At 44.6% G+C, this 27,368-nt stretch overlaps 1 protein-coding gene across 2 annotated transcripts in view; it reads left to right on the forward strand.

The window, feature by feature from the left end:
- The window catches only part of NAA25 (N-alpha-acetyltransferase 25, NatB auxiliary subunit), a 54,925-nt gene that overhangs the window by 18,216 nt on the left and 9,341 nt on the right, over positions 1–27,368 (forward strand). For both annotated transcript variants that reach the window (XM_060786069.2, XM_060786070.2), the window contains 12 exons: positions 1,839–1,917; positions 2,337–2,448; positions 2,743–2,832; positions 9,974–10,143; positions 12,560–12,672; positions 14,423–14,630; positions 18,880–18,969; positions 22,016–22,196; positions 22,367–22,466; positions 22,975–23,126; positions 23,587–23,712; positions 23,808–24,051. In XM_060786069.2, coding sequence (XP_060642052.2) covers positions 1,839–1,917; positions 2,337–2,448; positions 2,743–2,832; positions 9,974–10,143; positions 12,560–12,672; positions 14,423–14,630; positions 18,880–18,969; positions 22,016–22,196; positions 22,367–22,466; positions 22,975–23,126; positions 23,587–23,712; positions 23,808–24,051 — 1,665 coding nt within the window. The remainder of the gene's footprint in view (positions 1–1,838; positions 1,918–2,336; positions 2,449–2,742; positions 2,833–9,973; positions 10,144–12,559; positions 12,673–14,422; positions 14,631–18,879; positions 18,970–22,015; positions 22,197–22,366; positions 22,467–22,974; positions 23,127–23,586; positions 23,713–23,807; positions 24,052–27,368) is intronic.

Consider the following 27,368-nt stretch of genomic DNA (forward strand, 5'->3'; position numbering starts at 1 on the left):
CCCTGAAAGGGGACTCATGCTTACATATTCCAAAAACCACTTTCAAAACGACAGAAAATATAATTTTTTTCCTCATTTTCATTGGAACTATTTTATTTTCAGAAATGCTAAAGCTATCTTTTTCTCTGTACTCCTATATTGCTTTCCGCAGCCCATGATTGGGTGTGTGTTCTCTTTTTATTGGGTGTGTTCTCCTTTTATTTATGGCGGCCCCATTAATTTAATAGGGTTTTCTTTGAGAGGAAATACTCAAAATTAGTTTTGTCAGTTTCTTTCTTTGAAATAGAGCACCTGCTATTCATTTGTGGCTTCCCATCCAAATACTAACCAGAACTGGCCCTGCTTAGCATTCCAGGTCAGAGACATTTGATCTTTCATTGATTTTGCCAGGTATTATTCTTCTGTACAGTCGTCTCTGTGACCCCTGCGACCCAACCTGGACAGGCAGTCCCCAAGTTACAAACAAATTATGTAGTTTTGTCCTCACTGAGGGCTGAACAGTCAACGAATTCATGGATTCCCTGCTGTTATATTAAGACTGTTACACATGCTGTGACATGCTTGAAATCAAAATTTCATTTATTTGTAATTAGAAATAAATATTTCACAATGTATATTACATATTGTTTTTGTGATTCATCACTATGCTTTATATTCAGATTGTAACAATAAAAATACATCGTGCTTATCAGATATTTACATTACGATTAATAACAGTAGCGAAATAAGACATGTGCAGTGTGCATAGAATTTGGTCATTGTTTTTTTTAAAAAACCTATAGTCCGGCCCTCCAATGGTCTGGGGGACAGTAATCCGGACCCTGGTTTAAAAAGTTTGGGGACCCCTGGTATAGAGTCTTCCCTTACTTATCGCGGGGGTTCCGTTCCAGGAGCACCCGTGATAAGTGAAAATAAGAGAAATGGGGACTCTCCGCCCACTTGGCAGAGTCCTCCTTGCCGCCTCTGCTGATCCCATTCTCGGAGGCCCTTTGGGCGCTGTTGGTGATGCTGCCAGGCTGGTGCCGTCAGTGGAGCCCAAGGAGCTTCAGAAGCCGGGAGCAGCAGAGACGGCAAGGAGGAGGGCTCCGCCAGGTTGGTGGAGCCTCCTCCTTCTTGCCGCCTCTGCTGCTCCATCCTCAGAGCCCCTTGGGCACTGCTGATGGCACTGCCAGACCAGCCAGTGCCGTAAACTGAGCCCAAGGGGCTTCCGAAGGAGGAGGTAGCACAGGTGAGAAGGAGGAGGCTGCCACCAAGTGGGCAGAGCCTCCTCGCCGCCTCTGCTGCTCCATCCTCGGAGCCCAAGGGGCTTCCGAAGCTGGGAGTAGTACAGGCACTTCCTCCTTCTCCCCCCCCCCCCCCGCGCGGCTCCAGGGGGGAGGGAGGAAAAAACCACGATACAGCGAGTCTTCATAAAGTGAACTGCAAAGCAGTAGGAAAAACTGTACTTAATTTTCTGCTTCAAGGATTTCTTCTTGATCAACATTTTCAATTTGTCCATCTCCACTAATTCACATATCTTCACCTGCTAGATTTCTTTTGGTGGTATATCTGGTTTTTTCCATATCTGGGTAGAGAGGATTCCCACAGCTATAATAATGTATATCAGTAACCTTTCATGTTTTTTTTCTAATTGACCATCCAACATACCCAACAAATACACTTCTGGGTTCATTGTAATTTTAACTTTTGCAGTAAATAAAATGCAAATTTAGTTTAGGATATTTATATCTAAATTTTTAATAGAACCATTTTAATTTTGTTTTGTGTAATCTTGTGTGTCATGATAACCTCTCTGACTCCTGCTTCTGGTTTTCTCCTTTTCCCCTCAATGTCTGTAGGTTGAACTTTACTACATGATTCTAGAACGCTTGGAAAAATACCAGGAAGCTCTGGATGTTGTGAGAGGAAAACTAGGAGGTAACCTATCTTTCTGTTGAATTAAGTAACTTCTAAGCCCTTACTTGAGTGATAGCTAAAAGCAGAACCTCTTTGTTCAGAAACAATATTATCTCTTCATATCAGTTGATGAGGTAGCTATCCCTGTGTAGTGACCCTGTCGCAGTAGAATGGTGGACTTTGTGCAAAATGTATAGGAACATTTTTTAAAAAGCTAAAGCAGATTCAATTAAATGGGGTAACATACAAGTGCATCCAAACAGGAATGAATGTCTTTGATCATACTCTCTAAAATGTAGTCCATTAAATACAATTCAGTGAGGCTTACATGTGTACAGTATTTAGAACTCCAGTAGTTAGCTGATGTTGATAAGGAGGAACCTATTGACAATATTTAAACATATGTTGATGGTTGGAATGTGTACCTTTGTTCAATGTAGAGAAGTTAACCAGTGAGCTCCAGAGCAGAGAGAACAAGTGCATGGAGATGTACAAAAAACTGGGCAACTGGCCGGAATGCAATGCTCTCTCGAGACAACTTCTGCTTAAAAAGTGAGTTATCACTTATTCCTGTTAGGCCTCTTTGTCTTAAGGTTCCTGGCTGTACACCTAAAAGCTGTTGTTGTTTTTCATCTTCCTCAGAAACATCAGCCTAGAGGGCTTGCCTGTTGGCAGGCAAAACCTTTCTTAGTTTCAGCAGACCTTTGAGGGACTGATTGCTCAGGGGGAAAGCATTGTTCATTGTGTATTACACTGTTTTGGTTGGGTTTTTATTTTAACGTTTATACGTTTAGTTGAGAGACAGTTTTGATATATGTGCTTAGTTCTTCTTCTCTTTTGTTTTAGTCCAGATGATTGGCAGTTCTATATTATTTACTTTGACTCCCTCTTTCAACTGATCGACACAGCCTGGAGTCCTCCGGCTGAAGGAGAGCAGTGAGTGTATTGCTTTTGCTGGAAGGCTTGGGGAAATTCCATGTTTTTACTGGAGAGCTTTGTACAGTAGGGCCATGGCGGGGCTTCTGGTAGAAAAGCTCTTTTATCTGGATGTGGTTCAAGACAAAGTCCTTTGGTCAAGACTTGAGTTGCAAAGACATAGAAGGGAATCAATTTGAGAGTACACTTGGTGATACCTTGCTTCTAAATGCAGCACTGTTTGGTGCCAAAATCTAGATCGTTTAACCACCTTGGAATGATGTAGTTTTGAGTAGAGTACAGTTCAGGCAACTTCTGCTGTTATATGTTCATTCATAACATTTTTTGGATACAGGAGGCAAAACTTTTTGACCCACCCTTGAATGTATTAGGGGTTCTCTTAAATCCAGATATTTTGTCCCTCCCCTCAATTACTTAGGTAGTATTTAAATTAAAGATTTCTTGTTCCAGTCTAGCAAAAAGGAGTATATTGCAATTTCTTCTACTTTACCACTCATTTTCACCAAAGCCATATTACAATTGTAAGCCAGTGTTGCAAATCCAAAGGGCTGAAGCTTAGATAAGGATACTTTCTCCCATGGCGGCTGGGACTTTGGAGTTCTTCTCGTTTTTCAAATCAAGTCAGGGAGTGGAGTTTTTTTAAGCTATATGAATGGGTTTTTTAATTGGTTTTCAAGGTTTTTGACTATTTATTTTTTAAAGACTATTCAAGTTTAGTTCTATATTAATGTTTGTATATTATTTTAGGTTTTGTATTGTATTGCATTGGTGTTACTGTGAGACATTTTAGTCTCTTTTCTAGAGAGATAAACATGATAGAAATACAAATAATAAAATAATAATAATCAATATTGTTGTGTTAGTGTGGAAATGGTGAAAGAGTCCTTTGCTGAGATACAGTGTGAGAGGGGGAGGACTTGGAATCAGGACTATCTTGGGGAACAGGAAAGTGCCAGAGGCTGAATTGAGTGGTGCACTAGCAGTGGTCGGTCTGAAATTATGGCCCTAGGTCTCTCCCAAGGCTTTAGGGCAGTCATTCTGTTGGTGTTTACAGTGCAGACTCCTTGGCTTTGAAGCATGAGTTAGAACAGTGGTTCTCAACCTTTGCACCCTTCCCTGACTATTTAGATCTTCAGTTTCCCTGCGTGGCTATGCTGTGAATGCGCACTAATGGTAACCTTCTGCGCATGCGCAACATAGCTCGGAAATCTTCAGTTAAAATTTTGAAAAGGACGGCGGTTGGCCCCGCGCACACTCCCCATGATGCTATAAATAGCCCGCGGAAGGCTAACCGCCTCAGTTCTCTTCATCCGCGCTAAAACGCTAACAGCTCGGTTTTGAATTGAATAGTACTGAGGCTAGAGTCTGGAAATTTATTTCAAAATGTCTCAAACGAAGGGATTCAAGCGTTGCAGTGCTTGCCCTTCAAACTTTCCAGACAATGATGCCCATGATTTATGTATCGCGTGTCTGGGTGAGGGGCATTTGACTCAGAGCTGCGTCATTTGCCAGTCTTTTACCCCTCAGACACGGAAGAATAGGGAGATTAAATTAAAGGCAGCGTTATATGACCGTGCTCTCCTTCCTCCAACCGAGGATCGCCATAATGGCGACCGTGCGCAGTCAGATCAAAACTTACCACTGAAGACTCTGAAGAAGTCCAAAAAAACTAAGAACGTCGAGAAACTGAAAGCGCCCGTCCTTTCTGTAAAAAAGAAGCCTGGTCTCTCTGATGGAGCGGCTTGGCTCGCTCAGCTGGTGGAGAAGGGAGAGGAGCCCTCTCCAGTCGCGGCGGAAGCCAGGCCAGAGCCTCCGCCAGCTCAGCCACGCCACGAGCGTGCCATTCAGAGGGATGGGGAGTCGGCATCGGCGAAGCCACGCCTCGCGCGTGCGCGGGAGGCGGCTCAGAGGAGTGAAACCACGCCCCCGATGCCGATGCTCTCGGCACCGGCCCCTCCTCCATCCCTATCGGGCGAAGCGGAGGAGGAGCAACGCGGGGCTTGCCCAGCTGAGCCGTCGACATCGGCTGCAGCAGGGAATGCCCCTATTGAGCAGGCTCGGCGCCGGTCGCGTGCACCTTCGCGCACGCGGAAGATAAGAGCGGCGCGAGGGGATAGATCGGGCTCAAGTGGCTCTGATTCATCATGTTCGGATTCCTCCTGCTCAGTGAGGAAACGTCGGAGAGCAAGACTGGAAAGAGCCTTTTCAGTGGCATCTTCGAGATCCTCTTATTATGGGGGAAGAAGGAAGATGGATGAATACCCCCCCCCCACAAGCAGGGCTTTATAAAGTGACTCCCAATGGGGAGATTGTTTTCTACGGAGACGACAACCTTCCATCTCCTCTAGTAAATAAAACTAACAGGCAGCCAATGCGAGATAAAAGGGACAAGGCAGCGGATCATCGCCTCCAGCCTGTGAGAGGAGACATGGGGCACCCACTTTCGGGCGCTCTGCCCTTGGATGTGAACCTGATGCAACGTCACCGTTGTGCTAATTTGGATGGAGACAATGCTATTGATACAGATGCCTCTGAGGAGGTGGATGAGATGCCTAAGGATGAAAAGGACATGGAGTTGTCGGCAGGTCGATCAGATGACTATAATAAGTTTATGCAATTGATTGGGAGGATGATAACTGCCCTGGACATTGCAATCCCAAAGACATCATCAACAGTTGAAGACCCAATGTTTCCATCGGAGGAGCAGGACAATCCATCGTCTGCTATTCTCCCAACATTGCCATATTTATTGAAGTTGACTAAAATTCCTGATATGTCCCCTTCTATCGTTCCTGCCATCCCTAGAAGGGTAGACATTCTCTATAAGGTTGATTTATCCACAGCAAAGTGGATAGCCCGTCCTTCTGCTCCTAACACCGTGGTTGCAGAGGCAGCTAAATCCAAAAAGCCAAAAAAATATTCGGTCTCTCCCCCTGATAAGGAGGGCAGGAAGATAGATTCGTTAGGGAAAAAGGTCCACGTATCGGCTGGGTTATTCACTAGAATTGCTCATTATGTAACTTACCTTAGTGGTTACCAAAGTTTTCTATGGAAAAAGTTGGCACCATTCATTGAAAAGCTACCATTAGAGGAGAGACGATATCCTAGGGCATTCCTCAACGAGGCTATACCCCTCTCTAAGTTTCAAAAGGATATTGGGAAGCATATGGCGGAATCCGCCGGTAAACTGCTAGCCACGGCTACCGCTATCCGACGTCATGCTTGGCTTCGAGCTTCCTCTTTATCTGAGGACAGCCGATCTTTGGCCGAGGACCTCCCAATGACTGAGGAAGGCCTATTTGATCCCACCACAGATGAAAAGATCAAGCATTCTAGAGAGGTTATGCAGGCGGCCAAGTATGAATATCCATGGCAGCCTAGTTACCAGCAAAGGCAACGCTGGCATCAACCAGCGAATACCTACCGTAAAAGTTATTTTGCTGGATATGTTAATAATTCGGGATTTAAGAATTCTAATACAAAATTTCAGCCTAATAGAAGGCAAAATTATAATGCAAGGGCGAGATATCAACCATATAACACTAAGGCAAGGTCCGGCGGGAACCAAAAGCGTCGTCTTTGATGTTCCCGATGTATCTGGGACCCTGAGGCAAACATTGCTGTGTGGGGCAGATGTATCAGTTGCTACATCCTCAAATCAAAAGGTGGTATTTTTTGACAGGTTAAGGCCGTTTAGGCATGTTTGGAGTTCTATTACTACCGATAAGTGGGTTCTGCAAGTTATTAGTGTTGGTTATGCTATGGAATTTGTATCCTTGCCCCCGTTGGGCAATGTGAAGTCTACCCCAGAGTCACCTCCCTTGTTGGAGGAAGTTAATAAACTCTTAGATAAGCGGGCTATATCTCCTCTCGATCCTGGAGTTTTGGCTGATTGTTTTTTCTCAAATTACTTCTTAATTAAGAAAAAGGGAGGTGGCCTTCGCCCCATTCTGGATTTGAGGGAAGTTAATAAGTATATTTTTTCGCAGAAGTTTAGAATGGTGTCTTTGTCGTTAATCCTTCCTCTGCTCAATAAAAATGCCTGGTTCGCCACCATTGATTTAAGGGATGCTTATTTCCACATATCTATAGCGGAACACCACAGGAAATACCTCTCCTTCATGGTAGGCGAGCGGGCTTTCTGTTTTAACGTCCTCCCTTTTGGACTGACGACGGCCCCTAGGGTTTTTACGAAGTGTATGGCGGTCATTGCAGCTTACCTTCGAACTCGAGGCGTGACTATTTACCCATACATAGATGATTGGCTCTTGGTGGGAAATACTAGCGAGGAACTGAGAATTCACATCAAAACGACACTTTCTCTCCTCCAGTCCCTAGGGTTGGTTGTCAACGCAGAGAAATCGCACTTGCTGCCGAGTCGCAGAATCCAGTTCATCGGTGCAGTGTTGGATTCAGTGCGTCAACGTGCTTTTCTGCCAGAAGATCGCTTTGCGTCATTGCAGTCCCTGATAGGTCAAGTCATACGGGGGACCCGAGTGTCAGTAAAGAAAGTGCAAGTGCTGCTTGGCCACATGGCCTCGATGACTGCCGTAACCCCGTATGCCAGGCTTCGTCTGAGGCCACTGCAGACATGGTTTTTGAGTGCCCACAAGTCTGGAATAGACAAGCCCCATACAAAATTGAAAATGCCTTCGGTGATCAAGCAATCCCTCGAGTGGTGGTCAGATCCTGCCAACGTAATGGCAGGCCACCCCTTCCAAATCCCCGAATCATCAAGGGTCATCACCACCGATTCCTCCTTGCATGGTTGGGGGGCGCATTTCGAGGGACTCACCGCCCAGGGCGTATGGTCTCCCGAGGAAGCACTGTTACACATCAATGTGCTGGAGCTTATGGCAGTGGAGAAGGCCCTAAAGTCTTTCGAACATGCTCTGCTAGGTCAGGTGGTGCAGGTGGTGACAGACAACACTACCACAATGTTTTATATAAACAAACAAGGGGGTACCAGGTCAAGAGAGCTGATAGACCAAACAATTCAAATTTGGGAGTGGTGTGTGTCCAGGAACATACACTTAGTGGCAGTTCACCTGCCAGGGAAAGAAAATGTACTGGCGGATGGGCTCAGCAGGTCTCCTCTGTCAGTCCACGAATGGTCCCTCAATCAGGACGAATTGAATCTTCTCTTCAATGCATGGGGGACACCGAGCATAGATCTCTTCGCGTCCCAGGAGAACAAGAAGTGTCACAAGTATTGTGCACGCAAGCGACCCGACTACGATCAGGGTTGTCTGGGGGACGCCTTTATTATGGGATGGACAGAGGACTATCTGTATGCTTTTCCCCCGTTCCCCCTGTTGCTCAAGGTAATCACGAAGCTGCGACAGGACAGGAGCAACTGCATTCTAATTGCGCCATGGTGGCCTCGGCAACCATGGTTCGCGGCACTTTTGGAGATGTCGCAGGGTGTATTCAAGCGTCTGCCGGCCAGAACGGACCTTCTAACAACACAGAGGGGCAAAGTGCTCTATCCCGATGTCCACACCTTGAAGTTGACGGCGTGGAGGATACTGCTCCAGGGATAACCAATGGACTGTCTGAAAAAGTAAAGGAAGTGTTGGATGCGGCTCAAAAACCATCAACTAAGCGCTCATACGCATACAAAGTGAAGCGCTTCAGGGAATTTGTAGAATCAAGAGGGAAAGATCCCGTTACGGCGCCAATAACAGAGGTGCTAGAATTTCTTGGGTCTTTAATGGACTCAGGGTATACACTGTCATCAGTAAAGTGCTACTTGGCCGCAGTGTCGTGGTACAGAAGGAAGCAGGGCCTACCATCTCTTTTTACAGACTACTACATTAAGCTTTTCCTAAAAGGGATGGGGAATATGAGGCCAGTGGTTAACCCTGTCGCCCCGTCGTGGTGTCTGGAATTAGTGTTGGAATCTCTCCAGGGTCCTCCATATGAACCGATGGCTACGTGTCAACTGTCGCACTTGACATGGAAAGTTTCCTTTTTGGTGGCGATCACGTCGGCCAGACGGGTGAGCGAGCTGTGCGCTCTCAGAGTGGACCCGCCTTATCTCCGTCTCCATAAAGACAAGGTGGTGCTGCGCACGGACATCTCGTTCTTGCCCAAGGTAACATCTAACTTCCATATGTCCCAGGAACTTGTGTTACCAGCTTTCTTCCAAGAGCCTTCCTCCCCACTGGAGCGGAAGCTCCATTTGTTAGATGTACGTAGAGCCATTGCTTTTTATCTTGATCGGACTAAAGACATAAGAAAAACACCTAGGCTGTTTATTAAATATCGCCAAGACACTTTGGGTCTCCCCGTATCCTCGCAACGACTATCGGCTTGGCTGGTGTCAGTTATCAAGTTAGCATATCAGAAGTCGGGACGGGAACTCCCGCTTGGAATCAGAGGCCATTCAACAAGAGCACAATCCACGTCTACGGCTTTTATGAAGGGTGTGCCATTAGAAGCTATCTGTCGTGCAGCCACGTGGTCAACGCCAATGACATTTGTGACACATTACAAGCTAGACTTGACATCGAAAAAGGATGCTTCTTTTGGTCGAGCTGTGCTTTTTTCTGCGGTGGCATGACACCCACCAGCCACGGTGAGTAGCTTGCTAGTCTATTACCATTAGTGCGCATTCACAGCATAGCCACGCAGGGAAAATGGAAGGTTGCTTACCTGTAACCGTAGTTTCCCTAGTGGTATGCTGTGAATCCGCACGGCCCCGCCCATCCTCCCCGCAGTTTGTCATGCCTCCTCTTTGAGCAGCTTTTGCGGCCGAAGAGAACTGAGGCGGTTAGCCTTCCGCGGGCTATTTATAGCATCATGGGGAGTGTGCGCGGGGCCAACCGCCGTCCTTTTCAAAATTTTAACTGAAGATTTCCGAGCTATGTTGCGCATGCGCAGAAGGTTACCATTAGTGCGGATTCACAGCATACCACTAGGGAAACTACGGTTACAGGTAAGCAACCTTCCATTTACCGGAAATCTTGACCATTGTGTCTGCTGGCAGAGGATGCTGAGAATGAAGTCCAAAGTATTCAGATGACCAGAGATTGAAAACAATGGCTAGCGACTAGAATTAGCAACAGATTGTGCTGGCTCTTGATAGAGATGGACATCCAGGACATGCTGGGACTTAGATGCTCTCTCTTGTCTGTAGCTCTCTGGAAGGCGAAGTACATCACAGCACAGAGCAGGCCGTGGCTTTTGTAGAGCAGAGGATAATCCATGAAGCCAACAGTGTCCGCCCGCTCCGGGGACCTTACCTGGCCCAGCTAGAGCTGATCCGGCGCTTGCGGCACCGAGGCTGCAGCGAAGAGCACAGATTGGGTAAGGGCAGCTAGGAAGGTGCTTGATGGGTCCGCAAGGGAAGAGTGTGCGAAAGCAAAGCCAATGCTTCATCCTGGGATTGCAGGAGCTGATGCAAATTTGGTTTAAGAATTGCAGAAATCCTCCCGTGCTTTGGGAAGACGGTGCTTATCCTCCATTTTCATCCTTGGCATGGAACAATAACTGGTGGGTGGACGGTAAGCATTTGGATGCCTTGACTAGCATCGTAAAGTCGCTTGAATTGGTGCATTGCAGGGAACGTTTAGTTTCTTATGCTATAGAAACCAGCACATTTATCAGATGCACCACTTCAAGTTGTATCGCAAACCAAGTAGATCAATCCTCAGTCATTATGAAGTAAAGTGTATCTGTCTTCCATTTTTTATGTACAGTGTGTCTAACAGTTGCAAGTATAACTCCTGATAATTCTTTGTAAAGTGATGTTAAACTCCCAGAAAAGCCAAGTCACAGATCTGTTTATTTATTTATTATTTATTTACAACATTTCTACCCTGTCCTTCTCAACCTCTGAGGGGGGGACTTAGAGTGGCTAACACTGGCAACAATTCGATGCCGCAAATATCACAATATAACAACAGTATAAAACCATAAACACACAATAGATTAAAAACAATAACATTAGTTATACAATCATATAACCATTTCCATTATTATAACAATCATATGGTCCATTTCAATGTCCAAAGTGCCGTTATGCCTGCTAGACAAAGGCCTGGTTCCAAAACTACAATTTCAGTTTTTTCCTAAAGGAAAGGAAGGGAGGACACCGATCTTATCTCGCTGGGGAGCGAGTTCCACAAGCGGGGGGTCACCACCGAGATGACCCTTTCCCTCGTCCCCACCAGACGCATTTGCGAGGCTGGTGGGACTGAGAGCAGACCCTCCCCAGTGGATCTTAAACTTAAACTGTTGTGTTCATTTACCAGATAACAGTGTTTGTTTTTTGTTGTATATCAATGCACATTTTGTTCAAGGAAACACCGTCTTTCTGAGAGACCATAAAGCAGGCATGAGCAAACTTCGGCCCACCAGGTGTTTTGGACTTCAACTCCCAGAAATCCCAGTCAGCCTACCGGCTGTTAGGAATTGTAGGAGTTGAAGTCCAAAACACCTGGAGGGCCAACGTTTGCCCATGCCTGCCATAAAGCAAAGAAAACCGATTTCATTTTCTGAGAAAGGAAACTGGAACGGATGTTTGAGTGATAGATGTAGAAGTCCCTTGCAAGTTGTTATACTCTTTGGAAATAGTAGTTCTTCAAGCCAATCATAATTGTGATAAACCTCTTGAGGTTTCTTTGGATATTATGTGGAATAAAAATTCACCCGAAAAGTCATTGGCAGTGAATAATTTGGAATAAATTGAGGCTAAATTCAAGAATGAAACCCAATGGATGCGCACTGCCCATTTTTTTAATTATTTGGCATGACGTTTTTTCTATATTGAATGTCTCCCTCTGGGAGTAAATTGGGAGTGTGGCTCCCAGGCATCTGATGCTCTTTGTTGCTGTGAGTTTTCCAGGCTGTCTGGCCATGTTCCAGAAGCATTCTCTCCTGACGTTTTGCCCACATCTATAGCAGACATCCTCAGAGGTTGAGAGGTCTATTAGAAACTAGGCAAGTGAGCTTTATATATCTGTGGAATAATGTTCAGGGTGGGAGAAATAACTTGTCTGCTGGAGGCAAGTGTGAGTGTTGCAATTAGTTATCTTGATTAGCATTGAACAGCCTTGCAGCTTCAAAGCCTAGCTGCTTCCTGCCCAGGGGAATCCTTTGTTGGGAGGTGTTAGTTGGCCCTGATTGTTTCCTGTCTGGAATTCCTCTGTTTTTTGAGTGTTGCTCTTTCTTTACTGTCCTGGTTTTGGAGTTTTTTTAAAATACTGGGAGTCAAATTTTGTTCATTTCCATTGTTTTCTCCTTTCCAATAAAGGTTTCCACCAGGCAGGAATCAGCCAGGCTTTGAAGTTGCAAGGCCATTCAGTGTTAATCAGGGTGGCCAATTGCAACATACACACTTGCCTCAAACATATAAGAGTTCTTTCTCCCACCCTGGACATTATTTCACAGATATATAAATCCCACTTACCTAGTTTCCAATAGACCTCATAACCTCTGAGGATGCTTGCCATAGATGTGGGCGAAACCTCAGGAGAGAATGCTTCTGGAACATTGCCAGACAGCCCAGAAAACTCACAGCCACCCAGTGATTCCGGCCATGAAAGCCTTTAACAACACATCAAATCCTCTCTTTTCCTGTTTATGTCATGGACTGCGTTGAACTGATTTCGGTTTAACAATCAATTTCCTGATATATAGTTCAGCCATTGAGATAAAGAGATGATGTTTTCCTTCACTTGTGTAAGTGGCATTTTCGCTTGCTTGTCTATTATTTGTGTAGGTGATCCAGAAGAATTAATGTTCCAATATTTCAAGCGTTTTGGGGACAAGCCCTGCTGCTTTACTGATATCAAGGTGTTTGTCGACCTCCTCCCTCCAACCCAGTATACAAAGGTCAGCCCTGCAATCATTTGAACCCTTTCAGGTGGAGGTTTATCTCTCTTTCAAGTGTGCTTACTCCATTTGTTCCCATCATGGGAAGATGCAAAACAGGTTACACCCTCTTTTTTGCAACAACATGAAAGAGTGGAGGCTTAGGGGCATCACAGGGCTCCTATCTTCCTGTTCACTGCAAAGGAGTCTCTGCATTGGCAGGGATGGTTTTGCAGGGTGATTTCAGCTGTGGAGAATCTCAGTGCAGCCCCCATTGTTCACCTAAGCCCCTGTGGTTAGATGGTTAAATGAAAAGCTTCCCTAGTCTTGTCAGGGACTCTAAACAAAATTGCTGAGGACTATGGTATCGCTGCTGTTGACATGAGGGTTTTTTTGTTTGACTATTTCCCTTCTTTGGCTGGCTGTTGCCAAAGGTCACTGGACAATTGGGAGTAATCCAGCAAATGCTATTTCAAAGCGGTTTGGAGACGTCACTGCATTCAAGCAATTGTGACTTTCTTGTTGTTCTCTGAATAAATATTAGGATAGAAGTGACTGTTTTGCATAAAGTAGAGCTGGCAGTATTGCTGGCAATGACCATCCGGGGTCACTGGTGAAAGGTGTGGCATTTCCCCTTCATGTCAATTTTTAACTATGAATTTTAAGCTCATGTCCTGTTATTCTAATACGTGTTTTTCATCAAAATACATTTTAATCTATGTATTGGACATAAAGTTTTATGAATTTTTGAACTATGTTGTGCCCCACATTGAGGAGAGGCCTGTAAGAAATATAATTATTGGGTTGCTGTGAGTTTTCCAGGCTGTATAGCCATGTTCCAGAAGCATTCTCTCCTGATGTTTCACCCACATCTATGGCAGGCATCCTCAGGTGTTGTGATGTCTGTTGGAAACTAGGCAAGTGGGGTTTCTATATATGTCCACATGATTGTGGATTTCAATGGCTTCTCTGTGTAGTCTGATAGTCTGACGTGGTGGTTGTTAGAGGGATCCAGCTTTTCTGTGTTATCAAATAATATGCTATGTTCAAACATGTGGACAATTTCAACAGAAAGGAGGAAACCGTGGAGACAAAATCTGGCTACCAGTATTTTAAAAACTGAAAAATCAGCACAATAAATAAAGAACAAAATTTAAAAAATTAGGGGAATTCCAGACAGCAAAAATCAGGACCAGCAAACACCTCCCAACAAAGGTTTCCCCCAGGCAGTAAGCAGCCAGGTATTGAAGCTGCAAGGCTATTCAATGCTAATCAAGGTAGCCAATTGCAACATTCACACTTGCCTCCAGCAGACAAGAGTTCTTTCTCGCACTTTGGACATTCCACAGATATATAAACTCCACTTGCTGTGTTTCCAACAAACCTCACAACCTCTGAGGATGCCTGCCATAGATGTGGAGAGAATGCTTCTGGAACATAGCCAGACAGCCCAGAAAACTGACAACAACCCAGTAATTCTGGCCATGAAAGCCTTCAACAACACAATATAATTTTTTATTATTATATGATTATGATGATGTCCTCCTTCTGAAATCCCTCATCCAGAGTCTTGTGCCTGTTTGTGGCCCTTCAATTATGCGCCTAAGTGTAAGGAAAAGCAGATTTATTATTCCTTGAATACTGTAAATAAATATCCAAGGCAGGAATGGGTTGAATCCATGTAAAATTGTTCCTGGATGGGTCACATGAAAGTGGCACGGGGACCAGGAGGCTCTTAATAAACCTCATGTTTCTATTCATTTTTCTGCAGTTCATCAACCAGTTGTTGGGCATCATCCCCTTGTCTCCACCGACCGAAGGTCCGCTTGCGTTCCCAGCGAGCACTAGAGCGCTGCAGCAACACTTGTGTGTCGTGCAGTTGACCAGGTTGCTTGGCCTTTACCATGCGATGGACAAGCCACATAAGCTGGCTGCTGTCCGTGACTTGATGCTGCGGTATCGACACGGACTGGATTTTGGTAAGAAATTGGATTGTCTTCCATTTGCCTTTGACAAGGCTTGTACTGCCTTGTCTACCTATCCACCTGCCAATGGATAGTTCATCACTTTGATCTGATCGAGTAGGACTCTTCTTATGCTCAACTTCAGAGATGCAGTCTCACCTCATCAGACTCCTTCAGTGGATTATTATATATATAATCACTAGCTTGGGTACCCAGTATTGCCCGGGTTATTTGAAAAAGTCATTTTTAATTGTACAAAATGCATAAGGTTTTTATTTATCGTGTCATCCGCAACCAGAACATTGTATTACATTTCTAACAGAACAAAACAAACAAACAGATTAAAAAAACCCCACGAATTTTGCAAACTTGGTAGCTGATTAAATGTCCTTTGACCAGTACCTGGCCACTTGGAGTGCCTCTGGTGTTGCCTCAAGAAGGTCCTCCATCGTGCATGTGGCAGGACTCAGGTTGCATTGCAGCAGGTGATCAGTGGTTTGCTCTTCCCCACACTCGCATGTCATGGATTCAACTTTGTAGCCCCATTTCTTAAGATTGGCTCTGCATCTCATGGTGCCAGAGCGCAGTCTGTTCAGCGCCTTCCAAGTCGCCCAGTCTTCTGTGTGCCCAGGGGGGAGTCTCTCATCTGGTATCACCCACGGATTGAGGTGCTGGGTTTGAGCCTGCCACTTTTGAACTCTCGCTTGCTGAGGTGTTCCAGCGAGTGTCTCTGTAGATCTGAGAAAACTATTTCTTGATTTAAGTCGTTGATGTGCTGGCTGATACCCAAACAAGGGATGAGCTGGAGATGTCTCTGCCTTGGTCCTTTCACGATTGGCTGCAACTTCCCGGCGGATGTCAGGTGGTGCAATACTGGCTAAGCAGTGTAATTTCTCCAGTGGTGTAGGGCACAGACACCCTGTGATAATGCGGCATGTCTCATTAAGAGCCACATCCACTGTTTTAGTGTGGTGGGATGTGTTCCACACTGGGCATGCGTACTCAGCAGCAGAGTAGCATAGCGCAAGGGCAGATGTCTTCACTGTATCTGGTTGTGATCCCCAGGTTGTGCCAGTCAGCTTTCGTATGATATTGTTTCTAGCACCCACTTTTTGTTTGATGTTCAGGCAGTGCTTCTTGTAGGTCAGAGAACGGTCCAGAGTGACTCCCAGGTATTTGGGTGCGCTGCAATGCTCCAGTTGGATTCCTTCCCAGGTAATCCTCAGAGCTCGGGATGCTTGTCTGTTCTTAAGGTTAAAGGCACATGTCTGTGTTTTAGATGGATTAGGGATCAGTTGGTTTTCCCTGTAATAGGCAGTTAGAGCGCCTAGAGCTTCGGAGAGCTTCTGTTCAACCATCTCAAAGCTCCCTGCTTGAGCGGTAATGGCATGATCATCAGCATAGATGAAGCTCTCTGTCCCTTCTGGCAGTGGCTGGTCATTTGTGTAGATGTTGAACATGGATGGAGCGAGCACGCTCCCCTGAGGCAGGCCGTTCTTCTGTTTCCGCCATCTGCTTCTCTGGCCCTGGAACTCAACAAAAAAGCTCCTGTTTTGTAGCAGGTTTCCTTTGAGGCGGGTGAGGTGGTCGTCCTTTGTGATATTATACATTTTTCTCAGGAGGAGGCGGTGGTTCACAGTATCATAAGCCGCTGATAGGTCTATGAAGACAGCTCCTGTGATCTGCTGCTTTTCAAAGCCATCTTCTATGTGCTGAGTCAGGTTCAACACTTGCGATGTGCAGCTTTTTCCTTTCCTGAAGCCAGCTTGCTGTGGAATCAGACACGGGCCTTGATACCAAGAGGCTGCAGAACCAACTACCTTCAGGGCATTACTCCTGAAACAGCTGCCTTGTTGGAAAACTATTACAGGCTCCACAACAAAGACCCATTTAGTGAGCAGACTCTTCAGGCAGCGCAGAACATCATGTCCTCCATTTCTGAAGCCAAGAAAGAACAGTGGATCAAGCTGATCACAGAGGTCGACATGGGCAGGGGCAGCCAGAAGGCGTGGAGGTTGCTAAGATGGCTGAGCAATGACCCCTCACAAACTAATACCCATGCCAACATAAAGGCAGATCAGATAGCACACCAACTCTTGAAGAACGGGAAACCCAACCTTGCCACCAAAGTAGGAAAGAAACCAATAGCCAGACAACAAGAGATTGAGAACAACAATCTTCATGAACCCTTTACATCTACTGAATTGGACATGGCTCTCAATAAATGTAAGAATGGCAAAGCAGCTGGCTTGGATGATCTACGGATGGAACAAATCAAGAACTTTGGCCAAAAGCAAAGTGCTGGCTACTGGAGCTGATGAACAATTGCACTGCATCCTGTCAGATCCCCAAAATCTGGAGGAAAGCAAGAGTCATTGCCATCTTGAAGTCAGGCAAAGACCGTAATGATCCAAAAAGCTACAGACCAATCTCCCTGCTGTGCCACCTCTACAAAGTTCTGGAGAGACTTATTCTGCATAGAATTATGGAAAAAAATGCATAAGGTTGTAGGTGAACTACAATTCACATCATGCCAGGTTAACCATGAGAAACTCCATCAGTACTTAAAGTTTGTTATGTCGGGGAAGTTTGTGCTCTAGATGTATCATCGGTGTGGTTTAGTGTGCTCTATGGCTGTAGGATAAACTACAACTCCCACTATGGTGGCCCAGTCCCTTCAAACCCCTCCAGTAGGTTGAGTTAGTCATGGGGTTTCTGTGTGCCAAGTTTCATCCAGGTCCATCATCGGTGGAGTACACAGTTTCTGTGGTTGTGAGTGAACTACAACTTCCAGAAAGGAATGTCAGAAAGGAACTCTAACCCTAACCCCAAACTCCTCTAGTAAACAAATTTTGGCATATCAGCCCTGTGTGCATATCAGGCCTGGTTGTAGTTCACCTACATCCAGAGAGCACTGTGAACCCAAACACTGATGGATCAGGCCTGTGTGCCAGATCCATCAGTGTTTGGGTTCACAGTGCTCTCTGGATGTAGGTGAACTACAACTCCCCCAAATCAAGGTCAATTTTCCCCATAGACCTCCAGTATTCTTTGCTGGTCTTGGGGGCTCTCTGTCAAGTTTGATCCAATTCTGTCTTTGGTGGAGTTCAGAGGTCTCATTGATTGCAGGTTAACTATAAATCTCAGTGCCTACAATTCCAAAATGTCCACGCCAATTCCCCTCAAAACCCTCCAGTATTCAAATTTGGGCATATCGGGCATGCAGGTCAAGTGAGGTCCAGATCCATCATTGTTTGGGTTTACAGTGCGCTCTGGATATCGGTGAACTACAACTCCTCTAAATCCCTCCAAAGACCTCCAGTATGTTTTGTTGGCCATGGTGGTTCTGTGTGCCAAGTTAGTTCCAGGTCCATCATTGGTGGGGTTCAGAGTGGTCTTAGATTGCAGGTGAACTATGTATCCCAGTACCTGCAACTCCTATAAATCATGGTGAATTCTCCCCAAACCTCTCTAGTATGTTCAGTTGCTGATGAATTCCTCTGTTTGCTGTGTGCCATAGAAAAGAATAGGAAAGGGTTAAGGGGGAGGCGGTGGGTGGAGTCATACAAGTTCCACACCAATGGAGAGAGAAAGGAACATTGGGATGCCTGTAGTGGAGGAAACACATGAAATCTAGCATGAAATTGTCCCCATATGAAAGCCTTCACCTGGGTGGTGGGCAGTATGGTGTTTGTGGAGGACATTGGCAGGACTCTTGGATGTGTTCATAGCGCTCACTATAACCTGCAATGTCATTGGAGGGAGGGCCACTGGTGTCTCCTGAGTATTGAGAACTATAGCTGTTTGTGGAAGTGGGAGCCTGTCTGTAAGTGGACATTTCACCCACATACATAGATATTTTTACTTTTATTATGTGTATAGCTTATTTTCTTTTATATTGTACTTGTAACAAGTAAAATGGCCATGTTAGTCTGTTACAGTGGAGAAAAACTGCAGAGTGTCTTGGTGGCACTTCAGGGGCTACTGCATTTCTTATAATGCAAGATTTCAAGGGCTGCAGTCCACTTCTCCTGCCAGGAATGGCTTTCTGCATTGACCAAACAGTCTAGTTCTACTCAAAATAAGAAATGGACACTGAAATGACAGTATTAAAAAATAACAGGGTTACGTTCTATTTAATAAAGCCTGACTGAGCAAATACGCCAATAATCCATGAGACTGTAATTTTATGAAGCTAACTCATCGCTCATGTCTAAGAGCTGGAATCTTCTAAGTTACCTGACCTGCCTTTGTTTTTCCACAGGCAAATCCTGTTTGAAGACAGAGTTGCAGTTTTCCGACTACTATTGTCTCCTTGCTGTCCATTTACTCCTTGACATCTGGCTCGAGGCAGGTACGTCCTTGGAAGTCCCAGTGGGAATCAAGCTCAGAACAGAGCAGACAAAATGAGAAAGGGTTTGGAGTCACCCTTGATGAAAAGTTACAGTGTTCAGGGACATTTAGTTTAGAAGGGGGGGATGGCAAGTTAGGAGGTGTGATAGGTGTATAAAATGATGAATGGTGCAGAGGAAGTGCATCAGGTTTTTCTCTCTAGTAAGGTTAGAATCCTTTACTTGTTCGGAAATTTACAGTATTTATTTATTTGCAGTATTTATATTCCGCCCTTCTCACCCCAAAGGGGACTCAGGGCAGATCACAATGTACATATACATGGCAAACATTCAATGCCATTTTTGACATACAAGACATACAGATAGATAGAGGCCATTCAGCAGTTCTTCTTGAAGTTGCTCAATTCGGCCACAGGGGGAGCTGTCGCTTCATCCACTAGGACGTCGAGCCTTTTTGATCGCAGTATTTCCTCCTTGCTCTCCAGCATTTTTATGGTGTCATAAATTAGCCTCCCCGCGGTCCCTAATTCCTCTACTCACAGCTGTTTTCGAACTGCTTAGGTCGACAGTGAGCTGGGCATTTTTTGAACAGCTTTTTTTTTTTTTTTGAACAGTTATTAACAGTTGGGCGCTCAACCCCGACTCGGGTTTCAAACGTGCCACCTTTCGGTCGGCAGTCATTTGTTGCAGCTGTTTAACCAGTTGTGCTACCAGCCCGGCCCTTTCACTGTATGTTGGTTGCCACCATGTAATAGTCGCACCCCCATTTTTTGGGTGGCAAAATTGGTATTTTTGTTTTCCTCTCATAATAGTTGCAGAACTGTTTGAGGCTGATTCTCTCTACCTCCATCCTTCCTTTCCTTCCTTCCTTTTCTGAAGGCAAGGCAGTTTAAAAACTATTTCAGATTTTGTAAACTGCCTTGCCTTTGGAGAAAGGAGAAAAGGGGATCTTCCTTCCTCCTTGGCTAGGCAGTTTAAAAAAAAACAAACAGAAACTGATTGCCGGGTACCCAAACTAGTGATTGTTGGAGGCTGTATCATTCCTCCACTTCCTCCTCTTTCAGATAAAGTCCTAAAGGCTCAGGTCCAGGCTATTTGTCTAACTGTATCTCCCTATATAGACCACCTCACGCACTTCAGTCAGTGAAGAAGGCCCTGCTCTCGGTCCCACCCCCTCCCCCCATCCCAAGTGCGGTTGGTGGGAATGATAAATGGGCCCCCACCTCTGGAACTCCCATCCTAAAGAAATAAAAATGGCCTCCACTCTCCTTCAATAAACTTCTGAAAACACATCTATGTACCTTAGTGTGTGGCAGTGGTTCTCAACCTTTCTAAAGCCGTGACCCCTAAATACAGGGAGCTGGGACAGCAGAAGCAGCAAGCCTGCCCTCCTTCTCCTCCAGGGTCTTCCCCCTACTTCTCTCCGTTTGGAAGTCCCCAAACGGAGAGGAGGAAGAGCCCAGAGGAAAAGGGCGAGGGCAAGACTGGCTGCTCCTCCTTCCCCACGCTCCTCTCACTGCTTTCGAGGCTTCCACCAGCAGCGGAGGCCTCAAAAGGGGCGAGAAGAGGGTGACACAGGGCTGCAGAAGCAGCGAGCCTGCCCTCCTCCTCCTCCAGGGTCTTCCCCTTCCTCCTCTCCGTTTGGAAGTCCCCAGACAGAGAGGAGGAGGAGGAAGAGCCCAGAGGAAAAGGGCGAGGGCAAGTCTGGATGCTCCTCCTGCCCCATGCTCCTCTCGCCGCTTTTTGAGGCCTCGAAGGGGGCGATAAGAGGGTGGCCCCGGGGCCCGGCTGCTATTCCAGGAGGCGGGACCAAAGAAGGCAACATTGCGACCCCTCTGAAATGGCCAGGCGACAGGTTGAGAACCGCTGGTGTATGGACAGGAGGAAGACTAGCACAACTAGCACTTTATGGCTGCTAAGGTCTATTTACAACTGATGCTTGGCACCTTTGCAGTTTGATTGTTTTAATTGTTTAGGTTATATGCTTCTGTGCAATTACATTTTATTGGTATACCTTATATACTCAAGTATAAACCAACCCAAAGATAAGCCAAGGCACCTAATTTTACCGCAAAAAACTGGGAAAAGTTATTAACTCTAGTATAGGCCAAGGATGGGAAATGCAGTAGCTACCGGTAAATTTCAAAAGTAAAAATAAAAATAGATAACAGTAAAATTACATTAATTTGAGGCATCAGTACGGTTAAATATTTTTGAATATTTACATAAAACTGTAATTTTAGATTAAATCATTATTCTAACCTTCTTCAGTGTAAATGTGCATCCATATCCTTCCAATAATAATAGAGTAAACTAATAAATGTAATAACAGTAATAGAGTAAACTAATAAATGTAATAATAACAATAATAGAGTAAAAGAATGTAAATGTAATAACAATAATAATAGAGTAAAATTTAAAATATAATTATAATAATAGAGTAAAAGAAAAAATGTACTGTATATACTCAAGTATAAGCTTACCTGAATATAAGTCAAGGCACCTAAATTTCAGCCTAAAAAAGTGCTGAAAAACTTATACTCAAGTATATACAGTAATTATGTTTTCCTTAGCATTTGTATTTCTTATTATTTTAATCTGAATTCTCTTATTGTAATAAGTCTGTTAATGTTTATTTCTCATCTTTTCATATTGTGTGATTTAGTTATGGCATTGAATCTTTGCTTTTGTTTATGTATGTAAACCACTCTGAGTCCCTCTGGGGAGAGAGGGCGGTCCAGAAATAAAGTATTATTATTATTATTATTATTATTATTATTTAAGTAAGGCCATTTATTTATTTATTTATTTAAAAAGCAGAACTTGAAGAATCAGAAGCAAATTTATTTTCATTGCATGATCATGGTGGCTATCATAGAATGAAATACGATATTTATATATATCCTCTCTCCCAGCACAATTCATGGGGGGAACTGCCACACTGGGAAACAGGGGGCTGCTTCTTTCTCTCACCTTGGATATCAAGGCTGATTCGGCAATGTTCTTTCTGGACCTCAAGGCTGATTTGGCATCACGTTCTTTCTCCAGGTGAAGAGGCAGCTTCCTGGCGGTGCTTGGCGTTGCTGGAGGAAGGTCTGACCCACAGTCCCTCCAACGCTCAGTTCAAGCTGCTGCTCATCCGAATCTACTGCATTCTCGGGGCCTTTGAGCCAGTTGTGGAGCTCTACTCCAGCCTGGATGCAAAGCACATTCAGCATGACACAATTGGGTGGGTAGTCAGGCCATGAAGGTCTCTGGTGGCTCCATTCAGAGCCCCGCTTTTTACAGCGAGTGCTATCATAGCCAACATTTTTCAGAATGCTTTTGGACCTTTGGTTCTCCAGGTGTTTGGAAAGCCCTTCTCTCATTGTTTGTAATATTTTTCTCTTTTCCTTGAAGTTACTTGCTGACCCGCTATGCTGCAGCCTTTGGTCACTATGCTGCCGCGTCGCAGTCCTGCAACTTTGCACTCAGGTTTTTCCACTCCAACCAGAAAGATGTAAGTGGCAAAAGGGCCTCATGTTTCTTTTCTAATTTCTCCTCCCCAGAAAACACACAATCCCTTAGGAATTTATTAGTGTTACGTGTAACGCATAAAGCCATTCCCTTTCTATCATTCCCTTACTCATGTAAGTCTCATTGGTCTTAAGATCGACTGTAAGCCTAACAATACATTACTTGGGAAAAATGCTTGGAAAAACTACTTGAAAAAATTACTCAGAATATTTCACTTGAAAAAAATGGCATTGAAACAATGGCATAGAAAATACTTGAAAACTTTTAAATAAAAATTACTTGGAAAAAATATTCAAAAATTACTTGAAGAAAATACTCCAAAATAGAATGCCATCTTGTATTGTGAGCAATTTTGACACTGAGTGCTTCTGCATTCCCAAAGTTCTCACTCACAAGGAATGTGGATAGTGAGCATTGTTCTTGATTCTGTACAAAATCTTCTAAGCGTGTATGTTAATCCATATTGAGAATGTCGTGTCTTTCCTTCCTAGACCTCAGAATACATTATCCAAGCCTATAAATATGGTGCATTTGAAAAGATCCCGGAGTTCATTGCTTTCAGGAACCGACTGAACTCCTCGCTTCATTTTGCACAAGTCCGCACCGAACGGATGTTGCTGGACCTGTTACTTGAAGCAAATATGTAAGTCTGCAGGGGTCCCTTTAATGTTAGGAATGCTTTTTAGGGGGCTGGGTAGCCTCAAAGGGGATAAAGTGAGATGCTGTGGCTTCAGAGTGTATAGGGATGCCTCCCAGGAGAGACCCAAATGTAGTTAAACTAGTTGCCTTCTGTCTTTCTACATAGTATTCTAACATCAGCTTCTTTATATAATTGACTCAGGTTGCAGGATGTAATTTCTGGCACAACTTGGATTGTTTGCACAGAGGGGCATCCTTTCCCCATTTCCCACTTACATCATTTCAGATGGGTTGGGAAAGATGAGTGCATTCTTGTAACAGTGAACAATTGACTCTAGGGTTTTCAGTTACATTGTCTCATTTGACATTTCTTCAGCATACGATATACATTTGTTTATTATGGTCGATGACCAGCACCAGACTTCAGCATATGATGTTGTCCTTCTGTCTTGCCCCCCACATAGATCAACCAGTTTAGAAGAAAGTATAAAGTCCATGAGCCTCAGTCCCGAAGACGACGACATTCCCTGGAATGATCTGCAAGATAACCGAGACCTCACTGTCTTGTTTAATTGGGATCCAAAAGACAGGTCAGTTCCTCCCTTTGGGCTTGGTTTTGGGAGCATGTGAACAGGCAGTGTTTTAGTGCTTCCCATTGTGGGCTCACACACATGTCCCTTCCCAGGTGCATTTCTGAAGACAACCGGAGGCTTTCCTTGGAGGAGGAGACCATCTGGTTGCGGATCCGGTCCCTGACGCTGCGGTTGATCAGTGGCCTGCCGGCACTTAGCCACAAAGCTCAGCCACGGAACTCAGAGAGGAACACAGAGAACGGTGTCTCCTCCAAAATTGACACCATCCGGGCTCTGCTGCAGCAACTGGACGCTGCCGTGAATTCGGGGAAACGCTTTCTGGAGCAGAAGATCCAGGTATGACTCAAGGAAGGCCTTTGCAGCTTTTGAAAAACAGCTTTTTACAGCAATGTCGGGCAAGGAGTTGAGATACAGAGTTTGGATTTTATTGTATGGGAACATGTGTGCTGTTAATCACTGGAGAACCAATGAATCTTAGAATCATAGAGTCACAGAGTTGGAAGAGACCTTGTGGGCCATCCAGTCCAACCCCATTCTGCCAAGAAGCAAGGAAATCATATGCAAAACACCCCTGACAGATGGCCATCCAGCCTCTGTTTCAAAGCCTCCAAAGAAGGAGCCTCCACCACACTCCAGGGTAGAGAGTTCCACTGCTGAACAGTTCTCTCACACAGTTAGGAAGTTCTTCCTCATGTTTAGGTGGAACCTCCTTTCCTTCCTGTAGCCATTGTTCCGTATCCTAGTCTCCAGGACAGCTGAAAACAAGCCTACTCTCACCTCCCTAGGACTTCCCCTCACATCTTGATCTATGGCTCTCATCGTGTCCCCTCTCAGCCTTCTCTTCTGCAGGCTAAACATGCCCAGCTCTTGAAGCCATTCCTCATAGGGCTTGTTCTCCAGACTCTTGATCATTTTAGTCGCCCTTTGGACATATTCCAGCTTAGAGTCAACATCTCCCTTCAATTGTGGTGCCCAGAATTGGACATAGTGTGATTCCAGGTGTGGTCTGACCAAGGCAGAATAGAGGGATAGCATGATTTCCCTGGATCTAGACACTCAACTCCTATTGATGCAGGCCAAAATCCCATTGGCCTTTTTAGCCGCAGCATGACATTGTTGGCTCGTGTTCACCTTCCTGTCTACAAGGACTCCAAGATCTTTTTCATACGTACTGCTGTTGAGCCAAACATTGTTCCCCATTCTGTATCTTTGCATTTCATTTTACTGCCTACGTGGAGTATCTTGCATTTATCCCTGTTGAACTTCATTTAGCTAGTTTTGGCCAATCTTCTCTCTAATCTGTCAAGATCGTTTTGAATTCTGCTCCTGTCTTCTTGAGTATTGGCTATCAGTACGTTTATGACACCCAAATATATTTCTCCATGTCTTCAAAAACGGCTTCACCTAAGGATAGCATACCTCTTCTGAACGAAAGGAGGTAATGGGCTGGATGACGAAAAACGAATTGAAACTGAATCCAGACAAGACCGAAGGGCTTGCCATCAAGGGTGTAGGAGTGTCAACCAGTTCTGGATGGGGTAACACTCCCCCTGAAGGACTGGGTTCATCGATAGGATCCATCTCTCCAAATGTCAGTACAGAGAGATACAATGTTTAGGAGGGCTTCCTACCATCTTTGGTACCAGCTTTAGGTCAGAGGACCTAACCTCAAGGATGGACTTCTGCAATGTGCTGCACATTGGGCTCCCTTTGTATCAAGTTCAGGAATTCTCCAATTGGTTCAAAACACAGCAGCCAGACTAGTTATAGAAACTTCCAGATATGAGCACATCACCTCTATACTAAAGCCACTCCATTGGCTGCCAGCGAGCTTCTGGGCGAAGTATACTATAAAGTGTTGCTTCTGACTCTTAAAGCCCTCCATGGGTTGGGTTCAGGTTACTTGCAGGATGGCCTTCACAGCAAAACAAAACTGGCCACTGTTGCTCAAAGGAAATCCCAATTACACCAGCTACCTTAAAAAGACTGGAAGGACTTGCCGGAAGAGATCCGACAGTTAAATCAGCTGTCGGAATTTAAAATGGATTTAAAGACCCATCTTTTCCGGCAGGCCGATGCAGTCAGCTCTGAATCATGAGCTTTGAATCGGCATTCTGTTGCTGCTTTGTGTTGATTTTTGTACCCTGTGTTTGGTGTCTGTTTTTTATATTAGTGTGATTTGACCTATGTATTTTATTATATGTACCGTATATACTCAAGTATAAGCCAAGTAATTCAGCCCTTTTAAAAGCCCTATTATTATTATTATTATTATTACTATTACTATTACTATTACTATGCTGCAATAACACAGTATGTCACAGCAAACGAGATCTATATGCTGGATTTCGTATCACAAAATTACAAGTCGAACACTTCCAAAGCATCTAGGACTGTGTGATGTATTTTTGAATGATGCGCACAGATCCAAGTAAGGTGGCCTTTTGTAGTTGACAAATCGTGATTTTGTCAATGTTTATTGTTTCCAAATGCCGGCTGAGATCTTTTGGCACAGCACCCAGTACACCAATGACCACTGGGACCACCTATACTGGGTTATGCCAGAGCCTATGCAGTTTGATTTTGAGGTCTTGATAATGGCTTGAGTTTTTCCTGTTGTTTTTCCCCAATGCGACTGTCACCCGGTATGGCGACAGCAATAATCCAAACTTTTTTCTTTTTCACAATCGTGATTTATTTATTTATTTATTTCATTTACTTATGCCCCGCCCTTCTCACCCCGGGGGGGGGGGGGGACTCAGGGTGGCTTACAGAGGAGGCAACAATTAAATGCCTAAAACAATTGACAGTAATACAAAATACAAAAAAGCAATTCAACAGTTAGAATGAAAACATCAGTGCATAATAAAATATTAAGACAATCTCATGCTCAGGTTCAGAGTCCATATATCCATTCCATTCCATTTGTCCTTGTCTGTCGTCAGATCCTTAATTTAGCTGCCAGCGTGTCCAAAGGCTTGGTCCCAAACCCAGGTCTTCAGTTTTTTCCTGAATGCCAGGAGGGAGGTTGCCGATCTAATCTAGTGATGTCTGGTGTATTGTGTTCCAAAGCTTTGTCAGTCTGGATTCAGAAGTCCCACAGTACCTTTGCAGGTTTATGATCCCACCAATTCTTTACTGCTGATAGGTGGTACTTGTGACATAAGTTCCAGTAAATCATTTGGGCCACAGAGTTGTGCCTCTGTTTGTAGTCCGTCTGTGCGATTTTCTTGCAACAGCTGAGGATATGATGAGGATATGAGCATCCACTGCGGTCTTTTTTATCCTGAGCGTCGACCGAGACAGTATAGACTTCATTTTGGTTTGCTTCTCCATAGTGCTAATGGGTTAGGTGCTCTTGGTTCCACTCCTCAGCTGAGACCTCTCTGGCTTGGTTGGACCTGCTGGTAGTTACACTACCGCCAGCACAGCTCTTAGCATCCTTGGAGCAGTTAAGCCCCCCACCACGACAAGGTGGCACCCATCGGGCGATTATTGTTGTTGTTGTTGTTGCATTTATTAGTTTACTCTGTTATTACTGTTATTACTACATTTCCATTATTTTACTCTATTATTATTTTTATTACATATATTATTTTACTCTTTATTATTATTGGAAGCATACATAAGCACATTTACATTAAAGAAGGTTA

The sequence above is a fragment of the Anolis sagrei genome, chromosome X, assembly GCF_037176765.1.
Source record: "Anolis sagrei isolate rAnoSag1 chromosome X, rAnoSag1.mat, whole genome shotgun sequence".
Lineage (NCBI taxonomy): Eukaryota > Metazoa > Chordata > Lepidosauria > Squamata > Dactyloidae > Anolis > Anolis sagrei.